General features: G+C 37.1%; 1 protein-coding gene across 1 annotated transcript in view; it reads left to right on the top strand.

Moving 5' to 3' along the window:
* The window catches only part of Fyttd1 (forty-two-three domain containing 1), a 30,025-nt gene extending 13,453 nt beyond the window's left edge, over window positions 1–16,572 (top strand). Inside the window, exons 3-9 of the mRNA XM_027412829.2 lie at window positions 1,238–1,386; window positions 4,820–4,932; window positions 7,429–7,525; window positions 8,001–8,062; window positions 10,524–10,598; window positions 11,362–11,488; window positions 14,011–16,572. Coding sequence (XP_027268630.1) covers window positions 1,238–1,386; window positions 4,820–4,932; window positions 7,429–7,525; window positions 8,001–8,062; window positions 10,524–10,598; window positions 11,362–11,488; window positions 14,011–14,109 — 722 coding nt within the window. The 3' untranslated portion in view covers window positions 14,110–16,572. The remainder of the gene's footprint in view (window positions 1–1,237; window positions 1,387–4,819; window positions 4,933–7,428; window positions 7,526–8,000; window positions 8,063–10,523; window positions 10,599–11,361; window positions 11,489–14,010) is intronic.
* The last annotated feature ends 1,427 nt before the right edge of the window (window positions 16,573–17,999 follow it).

Raw genomic sequence — 17,999 nt, 5'->3', positions numbered from 1 at the left:
TTTTTTTTTTTTTTTTGGTAATGTAAGTAAAAGTCCTTAAGAGCTTGCCTTATTCTTTGGCCTAGCATTTCATCTTCTAGAAATATGTTGAAGTGATGTGTAGAAATGTTAGAAGTAACTGAAATGAAAGTTGAAGGCCATGCTGTTGGATAATAAATTAGAGTCAGCCTGAACTACCTGAGACCCCTTCTCAAAAAGACAAAACAGATAACTGAAGTTGGTTAGACTGAGTGTAGCATACCTAAAAGTAATATAATAAAAAGATACAAGAAACATGGAATAATATTCATAGTGTAGTGTTAATGTATATACTATAAAATATTACATAAACATATGAATTTAGTTGATGTGAAAAGTTGGTTCAGTTCACCCTTAGGTGCTTAACTAATACACAGGGAATGCTTACCATGTGGTAATACTTTTTGAGTTAACTTAAATATAGCTGAAACTAAAAATATGCAGCAAGCTTTTTTATTTAGGCTATTTTGTTCTTTGATGATTTCATATATGTATAGAATGAGCTTTTTTAATCATTAAAAAGTGTATAAATTGGCGAGCTATTTAACAGAATAGCAAACTTAGTGATGTTACATGCTGCAGAGTTTAAAATAAGTTCATTCACTCTAGTGAAGATTTCAGCAAAAGCAGTTTGAATAGAGTAAGGCTAAAAGTAAAGAAACCAAATTGTAACTTAGTAAATGGAAGATGAGCTAGTGACTCTAGTGTAGATCAACGCTAATAGAAAAAAAAATTCGAACCATGTACTAAGGAATTTGGTTTAGACAAGTATATTCAGTATATTACCCATTTTAACATAAAATACAAAATCATTAATGAAACACTGTACCATCTCAGTTCAGATTAAACTCGCCACATATAATTAGTGACCACTACTGAACATGACGACACACATCTGTAATCCTAGACTTGGGAGACAAAAACAGGAAGATTGCTATGAAGTCAAGGCTAAGCCCATCTTCATAGCATTTCAAGACCAGCCAGGACTATGTAGTGAGACAAGAGCCTGTGTCAAAAACAAATAAATTAGTAGTTAGTGTATTGCACAAGTTGGTTTAGTCTGTCCTATTGGGAAATTGATGTTAGGGTAATGTTTACATAGCACCTGTAAGTCTGTGAGTTTGATCCCCATCACCACATACACTGTGTTTCACAAGTAAAATAGCTGATCAACTCTGCAGTTGAATTCCTAAATTTTTGTTGTCCTTTCCTTCTACAGGTTTTGGTAAAACTAGTGTGAGCCGTAGAGGAAGAGTATTGCCTGGAAAGAGACGTCCTTATGGAGTTATCACTGGCCTTGCTGCTAGGAAAGCAACTGGAATTCGAAAAGGAATTAGTCCTATGAATCGTCCACCTCTAAGTGACAAGGTAGGATGATGGCTTAATCCTGGGCTAGATACTATTTTCCTGTGTGTGTGTGTGTGTGTGTGTGTGTGTGTGTGTGTGTGTGTGTGTGTGTCACACACTTACTGTTAGTGATTTTTTTTGTTTTTTCTATGTTTGTTTATCTTTCAAGACAGGGTTTCTCTGTATAGATTTAGTTGTCCTAGAACTTGCTGTTGTAGACCAGACTGGCCTCGAACTCACAGAGATCCACCTGCCTCTGCCTCCCGAGTGCTGGGATGAAAAAAGGTGTGCACCACGACTGCCCAGCTCCAGTCCTGATTTTTAATATATCTTTTTGAATCAGAATCTCATGTAACCAAAGCTAGCTTTGGACTCCTGCCTCCACCTCTCAAATGCTGGAATTACAGTCATGTTCCTTCATGCCATGCTCTCTGATTTTTATATTTAATATGTAATTTATTTATTTTGGTTTATTTATCTTTGAGACAGTCTCTCTATTATATAACCCTAGCTGTACTGGAACTCAGTATGTAAACCAGGCTAGCCTCAGACTCAAAAAGATTGACCTTGGGCTAGAGAGATAGCTCAGAGGTTAAGTACTGACTGCTCTTCCAGAGGTCCTGAGTTCAATTCCCAGCAACCACATGGTGGCTCACAACCATCATCCCTAATGAGGTGCCCTCTTCTAGTGTGCAGATATACATGGAAGCAGAATGTTGTATAAATAAAAAAAAAAAAAAAGATTGGCCTGCCTCTGCCTTCCAGATGCTAGGATTAAAGGTATGTGCTGCCATTCCCAGATTGGTTTTTATTTTTGAGATGAAGTACTTTGGGATTAACATAAACATTTCAGTAGCTAAGTAGAGATCTTTACCATTCATAAATATACCTCATCCTCTAATACAGTTGTCCTTCCATATCTGTAGGAATTAGTTCCAGGACACTTCTTTGATACTTAGATGTTCACTTGGCTCAAAGTCAGTTTAGTATTTGCATATAAAATATGATCATTCTCCTGTGAACTTCATCATCCCTTAGTTACTTGTAATTCCTATTACATTATAATACTGTATAAATAATTGTTTTGCTGTATTTAAGAAACAATGACAAGAAACATCCATATACACATTTAGTAAACTTAGTTTCTGTCTCCTGTTTTTGATTGGGGGAGAGTTGAACTCACTGTTTAATCAAAGATGACTTGAACAACTGAACCCGCCTGCCTTTACTTGCCAAGGGAGGTTTGGATGATAGGACTTCACCACTGTACCTGGCATAAGGAAAGTTAAGAATTAACTTATAACAAATGATTACGACATGCCAAGTACTTTATAAGAAAAATTACATTTTATAGAGGAACCCTTCACATTTATCTATAAAATGGTCTTTGATGCTATCACTTAAGATAAAATAAGCTTGGAATGGGGGCTAGAGAAATTGTTCCAGGGATATGAAAACATGCTGCTCTTGCATGTTCTTGAGTTTAATTCCCAGCACCTATGTCAGGAAGCTTATGATCACATGTGACTCCAACTTCAGGGCCTCCAACAGCTTCTTCTGGCCTCTGTAAGCACCTGCATGCATATTCACAAACCTACACTCATACACAATATGCATAACTAAGGAAAATGCTTGGGCATTTCCTTCTTTCTAAATAATCTCTAAGAACCAATAAGGGGGTTCTGGGAGATGGCTCAGGATGGCACTTGCTGTGTAAGCATGTGGACCTTAGTTCATTCCACATAAAACAGCCTGTAATTTGAGAACTGGGAAGATGGAAACAGGCGGGTTCCTGGGGCTTGCTGGCCATTCAGTCTGTCTGAAATGGGTGAGGTCCATATTCAGTGAGGTTCTTTCTCAAAAGATAAAGTGGAAAGCTATTGAAGAATTACCTGAGATTCACCTCTGTCCTCCACACACATTTACACAAATGCATGTACATCCACACACATAAGTAAATAAAGATATGTTTAGGGGCTGGAGAGATGGCTCAGTGGTTAAAAGCCCTGGCTATTCTTCCAGAGGTCCTGAGTTCAATTCCCAGCACCCACATGGCAGCTCACAACTGTCTATAACTGTACCCTCTTCAGGTGTGTAAATGTACCTGCAGACAACATGCCAATAAACATAAATAAATAAATCTTTAAAAAAAAATCTGTTTAAAACAAAAATGGAGCCAGCTATGATTGCCTCAAAATCCTAATGCTTAGAAGATGGAGGTTGGAGGATTGTAAATCTGAGTCTAGCTTGGATTACATAGTATAACTGTATCTCAGGAAAACAAATAAACAGGCTGGGTGTGATTGTACACACCTTTAATCTCAGCACTTAGGAGGCACGGACAGGTGGATCTCTGTGAGTTACATAGTGGGTACCAGAATAGCCAGGGAAATGTAGAAAGACCCTGTCTAAAGAAAGACAGAAAGAAAGAATGAAATAAATCGAAGTTAAATATTCAAGAAAATATTTAAATACTGTTTATTTTTTAACCATTGTCAGTGGATGTTTATTAAGAACTTCTCATGCTTAAAGCAGTAGAAAAATGCAGGTAATGTATAAGAAATGGTCCATACAGTTAAGGATTTTGGAGACATCTTCATAGGACTATGGAAGGTTGAATTAGGATTATATGATGGAAATAATTTACATATATGGAGAAAAAAGATATTTCACGTGTTTGATTTTTATTAAATCCTACTCTACCTTATTATATTATACTCTACCCTCTTTGTTAGTAAAATACCTTTTTCACATACTTGTTTTGGAAATTTGTCTTTATTCTTAACATACAGTGTTAGTCAGCTTTTTAGTATTGTTGTAAATAGCTGAAATAATTAAGGAGTAAAGTTTATTTTGGCCTTACTTTTAGGGGTTTGTAGGTGCTACTGCTGGGAGTTGAGAAGGAACAGAGCTCATAGCTTTGGGCCTCTGGTGAAATAGGTCATGGCAGGAGATGGTAGTGGAACAAAATGTTCATCTCATGGCCAGAAATCAGAAAGAGGAGGGGGTAGGGTTGTCACAGTTCCCCCAGTGACCTAAGAACTTTCTCAGTGTGCCTTGGATTCTTTTCTTGAGTGCTAGAGTAGCATTTCTCCATCACTGGTTTACCTTCCCACCCAGTAACTTAGGTATTTTTTAAGTGTAATCTGATTGTCATCTTTTCAGTCATTTATGAAAAGTTCAAATTAGTTTAGTTTCTCTCCCTATTGTATGCAAGAAAGTGTTAGTCAGGCTTGGTAGTACACACCTTTAATCCCAGCACTAGGGAGGCAGAAGCAGGTGGATCTCTGAGTTCAAGGCCAGCCTGATCTACAGAGTGAGTTCAGGGCAGCCAGGGCTATATAGAGACCCTGTCTCAAAAAACAAAAGCAAAAAATAACAAAAAAATGTTTATTGTAGTAAGGTAGTTAATAGATGGCACTCTGATTAACACAGTTGTCTTACCTTCTAAAAGAATATAGAACGATATTTTCCAGCGTTAAAAAGGAAGACAAGCCTTCTGAGACAAAATGAAGTACAAAGGAAACCAGTTGCAGTTCTCAAGAGACCTAACCAGTTAAATAGAAAGTAAGTACTCAAAGAGAAGAGAAGAATGGGTTATCTGGAAGTATCTGTGTTAGTTACTTGTCTTGTTGCTGTGCCGAAAGATGTGATGAAAGCAACTTGAGGAGGGGTTTGTTTTAGGTAATAGTTAATCGTGGCAGGGAAGGTATGGCAGCAAGAACAGGTTGGTGACAGTGTCCACAGACATGAAACGGATGAGTGAGTCACTTCCCTTTTTCTATAGTTTGGGTCCCCAACCCATGGAATGTGTCTTAGTTACTTTTCTGTTGCTGTGAAGAGACACCATGACCAAGACAACTTGTAGAAGAAATGGTTTATTTGTGACTTAATATTTCAGAGTCCATGACCATCATGGTGGGGGATCATGGCAGCAGGTAGATGTGGCTCTGGAGCAGTAGCTGAGAGCTCACATCTTAATCCACAAGTAGGAAGTGAAGAGAAAGAGAGCACTGGGAATTATAGGACTTCAAAACCCACCCCTAGTGACACTCTCAGCTCTAAGAAGGCCACCCATACCTCCTAATCCTTCCCAAACAGTTCCACCAACTGGGAACCAAGTGTTCAAGTTTATGAGCCTGTGGGGCCATTTTTACTCAAACCACCACAGAATGGTGCCTTCTCTCTATGTTGGATGTATTTTCTTCCTTCAGTGTAATCTAATCTAAATAATCCTTTACAGACATGTCCAGAGAGTTCTTTCCATAGTGATTATAAATCCTGCCAAGTTGCCAATCAAGGTTAACTCTCACGGTGTACAAAATACTTTCTTTGATGGATGCTCAGAAGAGTGGATTTACAGTGATTCTTACTAGGTCATTTCAGTACAGTTACTTGCTGTGGTCTGGAGAGTGACTCGGTGCACTAAGCTAGCATGTGGGAGGCCCAGGGTTCCATCCCTAACACTGAGGGGAAAAAAAAAATAAAGATACTTGAAATGTCTATCTGAAATCTAAGATGGAAGGCATTCTGTAGGCACTTTCTTATTTCTTAGACACAATAATATTAAGGAGTTTCATTAATATAAACTTTTTAAAAAGTACCACTTTTTACGTGGTGGTGGTGGTGGTGGCATGTACCTTTAATCCCTGCACTCTGGAGGAAGAGGCAGGTGGATCTCCATGTGTTTGAGGCCAGCCTGGTCTACAAAGTGAGTTCCAGGACAGCCAGGGCCACACAGAGAAACCCTGTCTTGACCACCACCCCCAAAAATAAGTACCACTTTTTAATTTTGTATGTGTACATGTGTACCATGATGCATATGAGGAGGTCAAAGGACAACTCAAGGGCACTAGTTCATTCTTTCTCCCATGTAGATTGCAAGGATCCAGCTTGGGTTGTCAGGCTTGGTGGCCAGTGCCTTTACCTGCTGAGCTATCTCTCTGGACTTCTTTACCTCCCTTAACATATAAAACAAAATGTGTAAAAGTAATCATTTTGGTGAAAATCCTAGCACTTGGATAATAGTTATTCAGAATTGGAAATTATGAAAGGTGAATTGATTTATTTTCAGCCTTGACTCTTAAAACACTGAAGCATAATATGGTTTATTTTGGGAATAGGCAAGCTAGAAAGTTACATAAATATTTCTGGGTTTTGCTTGTTTTTCCTTTTCTTTTTTTCTTTTTTTTTTTTTTTTTTTTTTAAGATAGTCTTGTTGAGTAGCCCTGTAACCATGTAGATGAAACTGTCCTTCTGCCTCTGCCTTCCAGGTGCTGGGATTCAGGAGTATACCACCAGCCTAGGATGCATAGATATTTCTTAAATTGCTTTATTTGTTGGTTTTTGGTTTTTGGTTTTTTGGAGACAGGGTTTCTCTGTGGCTTTGGAGGCTATCCTGGAACTAGCTCTTGTAGACCAGGCTGGTCTTGCACTCACAGAGATCCTCTGCCTCAGCCTTCACCATTGCCAGGCTCCAAATCCTTTTTTTTAAAAGTTTATTTTTGTTCTGTGTGTATGGTGTTTTACCTCCATGTATGTCCATGAATCACGTGTTTGCAGTGCCCACAGAGGTCAGAAAAGCATGCTGGCTCTGCTGGAACTGGAGTTACAAATGGTTGTGAGCCACTGTGTGGGTGCTGGGAATCAAACCTAGGTCCCTTAGAAAGAGCAGCCAGTGCTCTTAACTGTTGAGCCCTCTCTCCAGCCACAAGTCTTTATTTGTGTTTTCAGATTGACTATGAGTGTATCTAGGTATGATTTGAACTAATCTTGTAAATTGTAATTTAAGAAACAAAATTTAGGGATAGAAAGTTTTGAAATATTAGAGAATAGAACATTTGGGAAATAGATTAATTCAAAACCAAGTTGTTATGTGGTATATTGCAGAGGGAAATATTTGTAAATCAAATTTAGCAACTTTATAAATAAGAAAGCAAATTGGAGTCTCTATTACATGCTTATCAGATTTTAAGCTTTTGAGTTTAACTGTTTTGCTTATTTTTTCTCAAGGTATTTGAAAACAAAGAGGCTGAGATTACTCATACATGTTTTTTGTTGCAGAAATAACATTCCAGCTAACTTTACCAGGAGTGGAAATAAACTAAGTCATCAGAAAGATACTCGTCAGGCAACTTTTCTTTTCAGAAGAGGCCTGAAGGTATTAAAAAGCACTGGTTGTGCTTCCTTTACTACCAGTGAATCCTTTGGTTTTCATAGGCTTGGACTGTTGGTGAGAGGGAGAAGTATGTATTATTGTGAAAGCAAGACATTAGGTTAGTTCTTTCTGTTAATAGATGTTTTTTTCTATTTCCCGTCTTTTTCTTGCTTGTATAGTGGCATCTTACAATAGTTTAGCTTGATTATTTACTAATAAACTTGGGTTTGCACTTGTTCTGATCCAGGGGCCCCAACAGAGTGTGTTGCTAGCACGGAACAGGCCCCTCCTGGGCTCATGTTCACGTTTATTTACTCTGGGTTGTAAAGTGACAATTTATAATAGCAATGCCGATTGCCCTTAAATCTTCTCTTTTCTATGAGATCAGCTGGGGTCTTGTTTTTATTTCCGTTTAGATTCAGTACCATTTATTTTCTTTGAGATCTGCTGGGGTTTTGTTGTTTTTATTTCCTTTTAGGTTCAGGCCCAGTTGAACACAGAACAACTGCTGGATGATGTGGTAGCAAAGAGAACTCGTCAGTAAGTTTCACCTTGGTTTTTTAAGATGTCATTTCTAAACTCATAAGATTGCCATCTGTCTCAGTGTGCAAAAATTAATGAAACCCAAAATGAATTCTTCCTGCAGTTGATAAATGGAACCCAGGACCTCACATGTGCTAGAACATCACTGAGCCACTTCTTTAGTCCCCAAAAGATTCAGGTTTTCAGATGTCTGTTTAGTACTGAGTCACTAAGTTAATTCTTCACTATTTATTGAATTTAAATGGTATCCACTACTCTCTCTGTCTCTCTCTCTCTCTCTCTCTCTCTCTCTCTCTCTCTCTCTCTCTCTCTCTCTTTCTCCCTCCCTCCCTCCCTCCCTCTCTGTCTCTCTTTGTCTCTTTCTCTGTACTTTCTTTTATACAAATTAGCCTGTTTAGAGAATGCCTAGAATAGAATCCCATAAAGCTTTTAGAAAATTTATAAAACACACAAGCACAGTAGAAATTTTTCTCCCTGCAACCCTGTAAAAGTCTTTTAAAAGTCAGCTTCTGTCCATTTTCTTCCCAAGTGTGACTTGTATAGTGCTCTGATTCTACTCAAGCTGCCAGAATTTGGAATTTTTTTTAGGCACTTCTATTTTTTTTTTAAAGATTTATTTATTTTTATGTGCATTGGTGTTTTGCCTGCATTTGTGTCTGTGTGAGGGTGCCAAATCCCCTAGAACTGGAGTTACAGGTGGTTGTCAGCTGCCATATGGGTGGTGGGAATTGAACCTAGGTCTTCTAGAGGAGCAGCAACTGAGCCCCCGAATTTGGAATTAAAAAATAAAAGAAGTTAAGTTTTTGTAGAATAAAATAAAGGTGGTCACAGTCCAGATGTAATGATAATTACAGTGAAGTGTGATTTTGAGCAGCTAGCATAGGAAATTATTTCAACCTGATGCTTGCAGTATCCTTTAGCACAGGAGACACGAACCAAAAACTACAGGAAGAAAATTATAATCATAGCCTGTAAATAATAATCATAGCCTGTGTGTGCTTCTTCAATGAACATTTATGTAATAGTGGTATTATATACTGTTTGTTTATGCTGGGAGAGGGTCTCATGTGACTCAGCCTCAAATTCAATGACATCTGACCTAAGCCTTAAACTCCTTATCTTCTGCCTCTCAAGTGCTGGAATTACAGATGTGTGGCAGCATGCATTACCTATTTTGAGCTTTGAGAGTCAAATGTAAATAGAGCAAAAGATAGCTTGGCAAAAATATAATGAAAGTATGCCAGATTTTGGCTAATATAAATTATAGAGGTAGAGCTCGCACTATTGTGTCATCCACCTGTAATGCCAGTGTTTAGAGGCTGATACAAGAAGATGCCAAGTTCAAGACTAGCCTAGACTACATAGTGAGACCCAATGAGACTGAAGAGGAAGAGGGGGGGGGGAAGAGGAGGAGGAGGAGAAAGAGGAGATACAAGCTGGGGAAAAAGGTGGAAAGAAGTAGAGAGGTGTAGGGGACAGTAAGCCACGCCTGTTAGAGGCTGGCTACAGGTGTGTGGTCAAGGTGAGGTCAGGATGATGTGGAATGGGCTCTTAAAGGGCCGCAGAGTGCATGGAAGCCCCTTCTCCTTCCCCTTCTCCCTGGCCTCGCTGCTCTGGCTTGCGTTTGGCTGGTATTTATCTCAATAAAGATAATCTTAAAAACCTACAGACGCAACGATTCAGAGAGGCTATTAAACTTTCATACAAGCAAACAGAAATTGAAATTAGATGCCATTGGACGAACCAGAGTTTTAAATTGCAATGAAAAGTAAAATAATAATATAACCATGAAAATAATTAGGAGGGAAGCTGAAGGCCTTGTTTCAGCTTGGGAAGTTTTTTGTTGTTGTTGTTGGGTTTTGTTTTGTCTAGGAAGAACTTTTTACATAGGCATCTTGTTTAATGAACTAGAAGTAGCTGGCAGTCAGAGCAAACAGGAAAGGTCAGAAATGCTGCCTCTAGATTAGAAATGGTGCACCTGGGGTGAGAGATTGTTAGTTTCATTAGACACTCCTCTGCATTTAATTTTTTTAAATGTCTGTATATTCATTGCATTGAAAAACATCTCACGAATTCAGGTTTGCAGTTCCTACACCTAAGATGTTGGTGCGTTAATTAGATCTTGGTGGGGTCCAGCGTGTGTGTGTGTGTGTGTGTGTGTGTGTGTGTGTGTGTGTGTGTGTGTGGTGTGTGTGTGTGAGAGAGAGAGAGAGAGAGAGAGAGAGAGAGAGAGAGAGAGAGAGAGATCTAAAAAATGAATGGCTCCTTTGCAGATGTGTAGTTTAGAGTTGAGAGTTCATCTTGGTAGTGGAACACTCAGCTGGTACACTAAGACAGAGGTGGGCAGAGGTGGAATGAGTATCTTTCCTTGGGATGCACTGTAATATTTACAAGTTTGCAAAAAAAAAAAAAAAAAAAGATTTACAAGTTTGCTTTTTAAGAAAAATTTGAATCCTAGATGGCGTACTTCCACCACAAATGGAGGAATTTTGACTGTATCCATTGACAACCCTGGAGCAGTACAGTGTCCGGTGTAAGTCTTTTTCTTCCTTCCTTTCTTTCCTTCAAAAATTGTAACCTCTCAGATGTAATAGGAAAGTGAAAAATATTGAACTTGTGCTCAGAGTATGCTGTCTAAGTTAGGATAAAATGAGATGCAAGGAAAAAGAGTAATTGTGACACTAACTAGGCCTTTAGTCCCAATACTTGGGAGGCTAAGGCAGAAGGAAGGATTGCCATGAGTTCTAAGACCAGGTTTAGATACATAGTGAGTTCAGGGTTATCTTGGACTAACCATTTCACTATATGTATTGCACTAGAAAACATAGGTTAATTTAATTAAAGGACCATGACTTAGAAATCACCAATCATTTAACTTGGTAAACATGTTGTATAGATAAGGCTGGAGAGGCAACTCTCTGTTCTTGCATAGGATCTGAATTCAGTTCCCAACATCCAGAAGGCATATCACAACCGTCTGTAACTTGAATCTCAGGGGCTCCAACACCCTCTCCTTGGCTTCCTGGTCACTGCACACATGGGTGCATATGAATACATGGAGGCAAGCACTCACACACATAAAATGGAAAAAAAAAAAACTTTTAAAAATAAGTTATACTTTAAAAAGATATTCTAGGAGCAGTTATAAATTTTGGTAGAGTAGTCCATCAAGAGCCAGCATGATAATTTTACTGTTTGAGAGCACAATGTAATAGCTGTAATTTACTTGACCTTGTGTAAAGAAATTTTGAGTACTTTTATCTGGTAAACTAACTGAAACTGTTTTTCTTTGCTAGACCTCAGAAACCACGATTAGCTCGTACTGCTGTGCCCTCATTCTTGACAAAAAGAGAGCAGTCTGATGTCAAGAAAGTTCCCAAAGGTGTCCCTCTACAGTTTGACATAAATAGTGTGGGAAAACAGGTAAAAAACAAAAACAAACAAACAAAAAACATACTTCTTTGGACCACTCATTGACAGTCTTCTGATAACCAAAATCATTTTATAGCAAATTAAATGGGGTGGCCTAACCCTTTCCCCAACCCCTAGGCAACTGCTAATCTGTTTTTTGTCTCATAGATTGCCTACTTTGGCATTTCATTTAAATCAGATCTTGTAGTATATGAACTTTTTTACTGGCTTCTTACACTTCCATAATTTATTTAAAGTTTCATTCAGATTAACATTTTCTTTTTATTATTTGAATAATGTTCATCACGTGTGTATGTCACATTTTGCCGTCTTTAATTATTTGGAAGTTTTTATGTTCTTTGGCTACTATAAATCTGTTTTGTCAGTTTTTATGTTAGCATGTTTCCTTCCTTCCTTCCTTCCTTCCTTCCTTCCTTCCTTCCTTCCTTCCTTCCTTCCTTTCTAAGTGCCAATGGCTATATTTGATATTTTGGTAGACTTTATGCTAACTCCACATTTAACCTTTTTAAGAACTACCAAGCTGTTTCCCAAAGAGGTGGCTATGTTCTTTCATATTCCTTTAGCATATATGGGGTTCCTAAACTTCTCCACATTCCTATCAACATTTATTGTCATCTGTCACTTTGAGTATAGTGGCAAGTGAGTGTAAATTGATATCTCACTGTGGTTTTCGACAGTTTGTATATTGTTGTATTCTTTGATCTTGTTAAGTTTACTTAACTTTAGGGGGCTGGAGAGATGACTCAGTGGTTAAGAGTACTGACTGCTCTCCTATAGGTCCTGAGTTCAATTTTCAACACCCACATGACTTCTTACAACCATTTATAATGAGATCCCATGCCCTCTTTTGGTATGTATACGTACATGCAAACAAAGTGCCCATAAACGTAAAATACTTAACAGATTTTTAAAAGATAAAAATAAAAACACCTTGGTTGATCAACTACTTTTAAAAAAAAGTACTGAACTTTATAGTCAATCTCTGGATTTCTTAGGGTTTTCTATATGAATACTTGTTTATTCTCTAAATTCTTTTCCAGTGTTAAAACCCTTTTTCTTATTGTAATGACTAGCACATTGACTACAGTGTTGAATAGGCATAGTAGGACTGGTGTGCTTGTTGTGTTCCAAAGCCTGAGGAAAAGCATTAAAAGGTTAACCATGTGTGCAATACTGTTAACAGTTGTTTACAGATCTTCACACCTGAGCTTGCCCACTTTTCTGAGCTTGAACTCAAAAGTATAGTTTTGCCTTTTCCCTTTTTTCTTCAGATACTGACCAATCCCAAGCATGCTTGCGGGGACACTCGGGGCCTTCCCGCTCTTTGCTCCCACTCCTCTTCTCTAGCTGTTTTCAGGTCTACATTGTGGCCTCTCCATTTCTATTTTCTGTCAGATGTTGAGAATTACAGCTTGCCTGTCTGTAGTTCCTCTCAAACTCTAGGAAAATAGTTTTTATATTTAAATGCATATCTCTGATGGCTTTAAGTTTATTGTAGATCCTCTTTATCAGATTGAGGGACTTCCCATCTTATTAATTTTCTGAGTTTTTACTGTGAATTTATGTTGAATTTCGTTGTACACTTCATTAGAAAACAGCTTGGCAGAAATAAGGTTCTGGTATTTAATTAGGTTAGAAGTAATGGGTTGTGGGGGAACTTGGTTTTGTTTCATGAGAGAGTACATGTTTATCATAGACAAAGTCCTTGGTACAGTCTCTAATACCAAACGTAGAAAAAAAAGAAACAAATTTGTTGTATTTTATTTTGATCATATTCTTAGTTTCTTCTCTGTTTGGAAGTATTTTGTTAGTTGTTAATCAAACCAAGTTTTATTTGAATTTTTATAGGGCACTCAGCTAAAAACTTCATTTTGAATACTCAGAAGTTGAAATAACAATAGTTCTATTATTTTTTTAAGTCATAGTCTCATACTTGGCCTCCTGGGATATTAGAAGTAGGCTACCATTTCTGGGTACAAATACCTTTTTTTGGTTGCTTTTTTTTTTCTTTTTTTGAGACAGGGTCTCACTGTATATCCTGGGGCTAGCCTCGTATTTGGTAAAGATCAGGCTGGCTTCAAACTCATAGATCCACCTGCCTTTGCTTCCTGAGTGCTAGATCAAAGGTGTATGCCAACACCATTTGAAGTAACTCTTTACCAAAGGAATCACTAGAATTTGTAACTGTTTGCAGAGCCACAAATTAATTCAGATAGAAGTATCAAATGTCTGTTACAGACAATAGTAGTAGTATGCATGTATTTATATAATATGTAATGTAGGCATTATAGTGATGGGAAGATAAGGATTCTTGGACTACCTAGTTGTAAGTTCTAGAGCTACTGATAGGCAACTTAATTATGTATGCCTTATTTTTGTTAGAGTTAAATTATACACGCAATTCAAGATTTTACGTATGGCTGTTACTAATTACTATTAATCTTTAGATCACATATAAAGGAAATGTTTTTTTTTTTTTTCAGTCAAGTTAATTTTTCCTTCCTTTTCTGTAGACAGGGATGACTTTGAATGAACGATTTGGGATACTGAAAGAACAAAGAGCCACTCTCACATTCAACAAAGGAGGAAGCCGCTTTGTAACTGTGGGATAGATCCACGGCAAAGGAACTCTTAAGTGATGACTGTTTGAAAAGTTGAATTGCTTGAAGAGTTCGTCAGAGAAGTTCAAGAAACTTTACTTCAGAATATTCACAAGCCTAAATAACTTTATTTTTGAAGGTTTTTTTTAATGTATAAATAATGCCCTGAAAGAATAACAGGGAATATACCTATCTGTTCTTAAAGATTTCATGGTTGGCCCAAACAAAGCAATTCTTTATTGACTTCTTAGATTCCTCGTGAAGCAGAAGGAAGACAGAAATATAGAAATTGATTATTTTTTATGAGTGTGGTATTTAGGATCTCATCACTTCTGTCCAGTTTGTAGACTTTGCCATGGTTAACCTTAAACTTCAGAAATAAGAATATACCCCTATGTTGCTGTCACTTATCATTAATGTGCTGGGGTAATAAGTACAGTTGTCATTAATGATATTTTTTAAACTGTAGGAGAATTTCAGTTTTGGCCTTTAAGATTTATGGAACTTAGAACTTGGCTCTTTTTTTTTTTTTTTTTTTTTTTTTTCAGTTGTTGTTAAGAGTAAACCCCCCTGAGTTCTAAGCATTTAGTGCTGAACTTTTAATAAGAATGTGGCTCTCAGGATTAGTCTTAGATCACAACATGTCAGGGCTAGAAATGCTTATTTGCATAATTATCTGGCAGAGCCTTGCAGGAGATGTTCAATACAAACCCTTATAGTTTGTCTTTAGTAAATGAAGAAGACATGAAAAACAGTAGCAAATCGAAGGATTGGAAACAGTAAAAAATAAAAACCTGGGTTATAGTTATACTCTTAATTTAGTGCTGATTTGAGTCTAGTGCCCACAGATTCTTAAAAGAATGGAATCCTGTATTTTGACAGTACACTTGCTAGACATAAAATCCTTTGCTTCATATTCAAAAGTTTTTTTTTAAAGCTCAATAAGTTCAATAATTTACAACCCTCCCAAACAAAAATCTACTTGTATGTGTCACAAAGAAAAAAAAATTATAATGAAGTTAAACTTAACTGTACACGTTCACTCGGTTTCTTTTTTTATTTTTATTTTTTTTATTTTTATTTTTATTTTTTTTTGTTTTTGTTTTTTTTTGTTTTTCGAGACAGGGTTTCTCTGTAGCTTTGGAGCCTCTCCTGAAATTCAAAGGCTAGGCTGGCCTCGAATTCAACAGAGATCTTCCTGTCTCTGCCTCCCAAGTGCTGGGATTGAAGGTGTGCATCACCACTACCCGGCTCACTGTTTCTTGTATCACTCAAAATTCAGGCATTATAGAGAGAAAGGGTTTCTTTCTTAATCTGGAGATCTGCTGTGCCAAGATAGTGCTGAGAGTCTTCACATAGTTATACAATTTGAATTACAGTAAAATGCCAAAATGCAGTGACATATCCCAGCTACAGGTTATCAAGTGTGATCATTTTGAAGCTTGACCTTTTGTTTTGCTATGATTTCAAGTCTCCGAGTGGGTGTTCAAGTATCTCTGATGTTGATTTCTTCTGTAAAACGAGACAAAGTACTATGCTTCCCACCCGCCTTCATTGCATCCTAGACTCCATTGTCTTTGATGCTCTTTGAATTTCTTACTGGCTTATGCTAGTCATGGAAAATCAGCAACAATTCCATGCTTATACCAAAGATCCAAATCTGATCCTCAATGTCTGTTATTTGCCAGTACTTCTACTTGATAAGGGATTTTTGGAAGCCAATCATAGAACTTGAAAATAAACTCTAGTTTCTCCTTAGCTGTGATGCTTTTCATTGAGGCCAAGGACTCATTATAAAACATTTTTGCCAATATGAATATTTATATTTGGTTCAGGAACAAAACATTTTAGAGTGGTTTGCTGGTAGCTTATTTTAAAGCAAAGGAAAAACAACTGAGCATGAACACTATCTTTGGAACAATTTGTGAAAATACAATATAAAAGTCTTTGTTTCCTGTTGTTTTAAATGTTATTATACAGAGGTATTAGTAATTCCGTTTTTTGGAAAAAATCTTAAAAATTGCCCAAATGTTGACATAAGTACATTGAAAAACAGTGTCTTTGGTATAGTAAATGTTTGCTCTTCATGCATTGTAATTTAATTTTCTTTCAAAGTGAATTTTGCCTTTGATACAACTAAGTTAAAACTCTTGAGTGCTAACATGTTGTATATAAACAAAACAATATGCTTTGTTGAAGGAAAATTCCCTTTCTTGGAATGTGGTTGTAGTCATCCTTGTTCAGTTTTTGAAGTCTTTTTTTTTTTTTTAATTTAAACAGGGTGCAACTTAAATTTTCCTTTGCATCAAGGTGTATGCAAAACATTGATGCAGTGCATCACAAAATGAAAGTTTGTATTTAGTGAGGAGGTGCTTTACACTGTACTTTTTGGTGTTTTTTGGAAAAGTTACATTAGATTTATTCTGAAGCTGTTCATTTTTGACAAATAAAATGTAACAGGTTTCACATGAATTATTCTGAGCTATAAAGGTTGAGTTGTGGTTTTCAGCTTGTTCTGTGTTATAGAACATTTCGCATCGATTATACTTGTGATTTCTAAGGATTTGAAGTGAAATCTACACTCTTGATGTCCTTCTATAACTGCCTTTTAACCATTTCATGCATAGGTAACATGGGGTTCCAACATAAGGTAACTGAGGGGAATTAAAGCTAATCAAATGGTTTACATTACAGAGCGTGAAGCCAGATGAGCCTTTAGAGATATCTTCATTAGCTCCTTTTTGACATCTTAGCAAAGTGAGAACCATGTTTTGAGCATTCATGTTTGAAGTCTCACATGTTATAATTCTCAGTGGACAATCAGCCACTTCCCATATAGACAATAGTTTTATGGTATTTAACATGTCAGATATCTAAGAATCAGGAATATCCCTGTCTCAGCATTTGTGGCATGTTCAGGAAATCTACTCTTCTGATGATAATTCCTACTTTATTGCTTTGATATTGAAGTTACTGAAGCTCATTAGGAAAGGCCAATGTTTCCAGCATATACCTGGAGGAAGATTGCTTATTCCAGACCCCATCTCAAAAAAACAAATACACCAAGGAAAAAAACTGGTGTTCTAATCTGACATGTATTTTCAAACAGACACAAACTTTTCACTTTATTAGTTATCAAATTATAAAATACTTTATATTTAAGAAGCATACATGAGTTGTTCTCAGTTGCTTAGTTTTATTAGAGGTGTAGATAATACGTTGCTATCTGTAATGTAATTCACATAGCATATGCAATTGGGAGAGTAGAAAAAAATAGTTCACTTGTCACTACAATGAATAATATATTCCAAATTTGGGCAATATTAAGCAAAAAGGTGCTTACTCAGACCTGGTCAGTAGACCTTTCCCATTAATTCAGAATTATTTGTTTTGCCTATATAAAAATCTTAGTTGAGAATGGTGATTCTATTTGGAGCTAGAGGTTTGGGTGGAGGTGGTATTACAGTCAGTCTCCATCTCCCCTTTCTTCTCTTCCTCCTCCCCTTCTCTTTCTCCATCTCCCCCTTCCTCTCCAGACTATGCATCACACTGTTATGCTTCAGCATTCAGAGAACTAAGTTCACAGCTATATGCCACACTACCCAGTTTTTTCACCTTTTTTTTTTTTTTTTTTTTTTTTTTTTTTTTGAGACATGGTTTCTCTGTATTGTTTTGGAGCCTGTTCTGGCACTCACTCTGTAGGCAAGGCTGGCCTTGAACTCAGAGATCTGCCTGCCTCTGCACCCTGAGTGCTGGGATTAAAGGCATGCACCACCACTGCCCGGCAGTTTTTTTTACATTTCAAAGACTGACTTGTGTGTTTGTGTACCTGTATGTCTGAATATGCATTGTGTGTGTGATGGTGCCCATGGAAGCAGTGAGTACTCTTAACCCTCTCCAGC

The sequence above is a fragment of the Cricetulus griseus genome, chromosome 4 (genome assembly GCF_003668045.3).
Source record: "Cricetulus griseus strain 17A/GY chromosome 4, alternate assembly CriGri-PICRH-1.0, whole genome shotgun sequence".
Lineage (NCBI taxonomy): Eukaryota > Metazoa > Chordata > Mammalia > Rodentia > Cricetidae > Cricetulus > Cricetulus griseus.
Note: the sequence above shows the minus strand (reverse complement) of the source record. Positions and strands in the feature narration are given on the sequence as shown.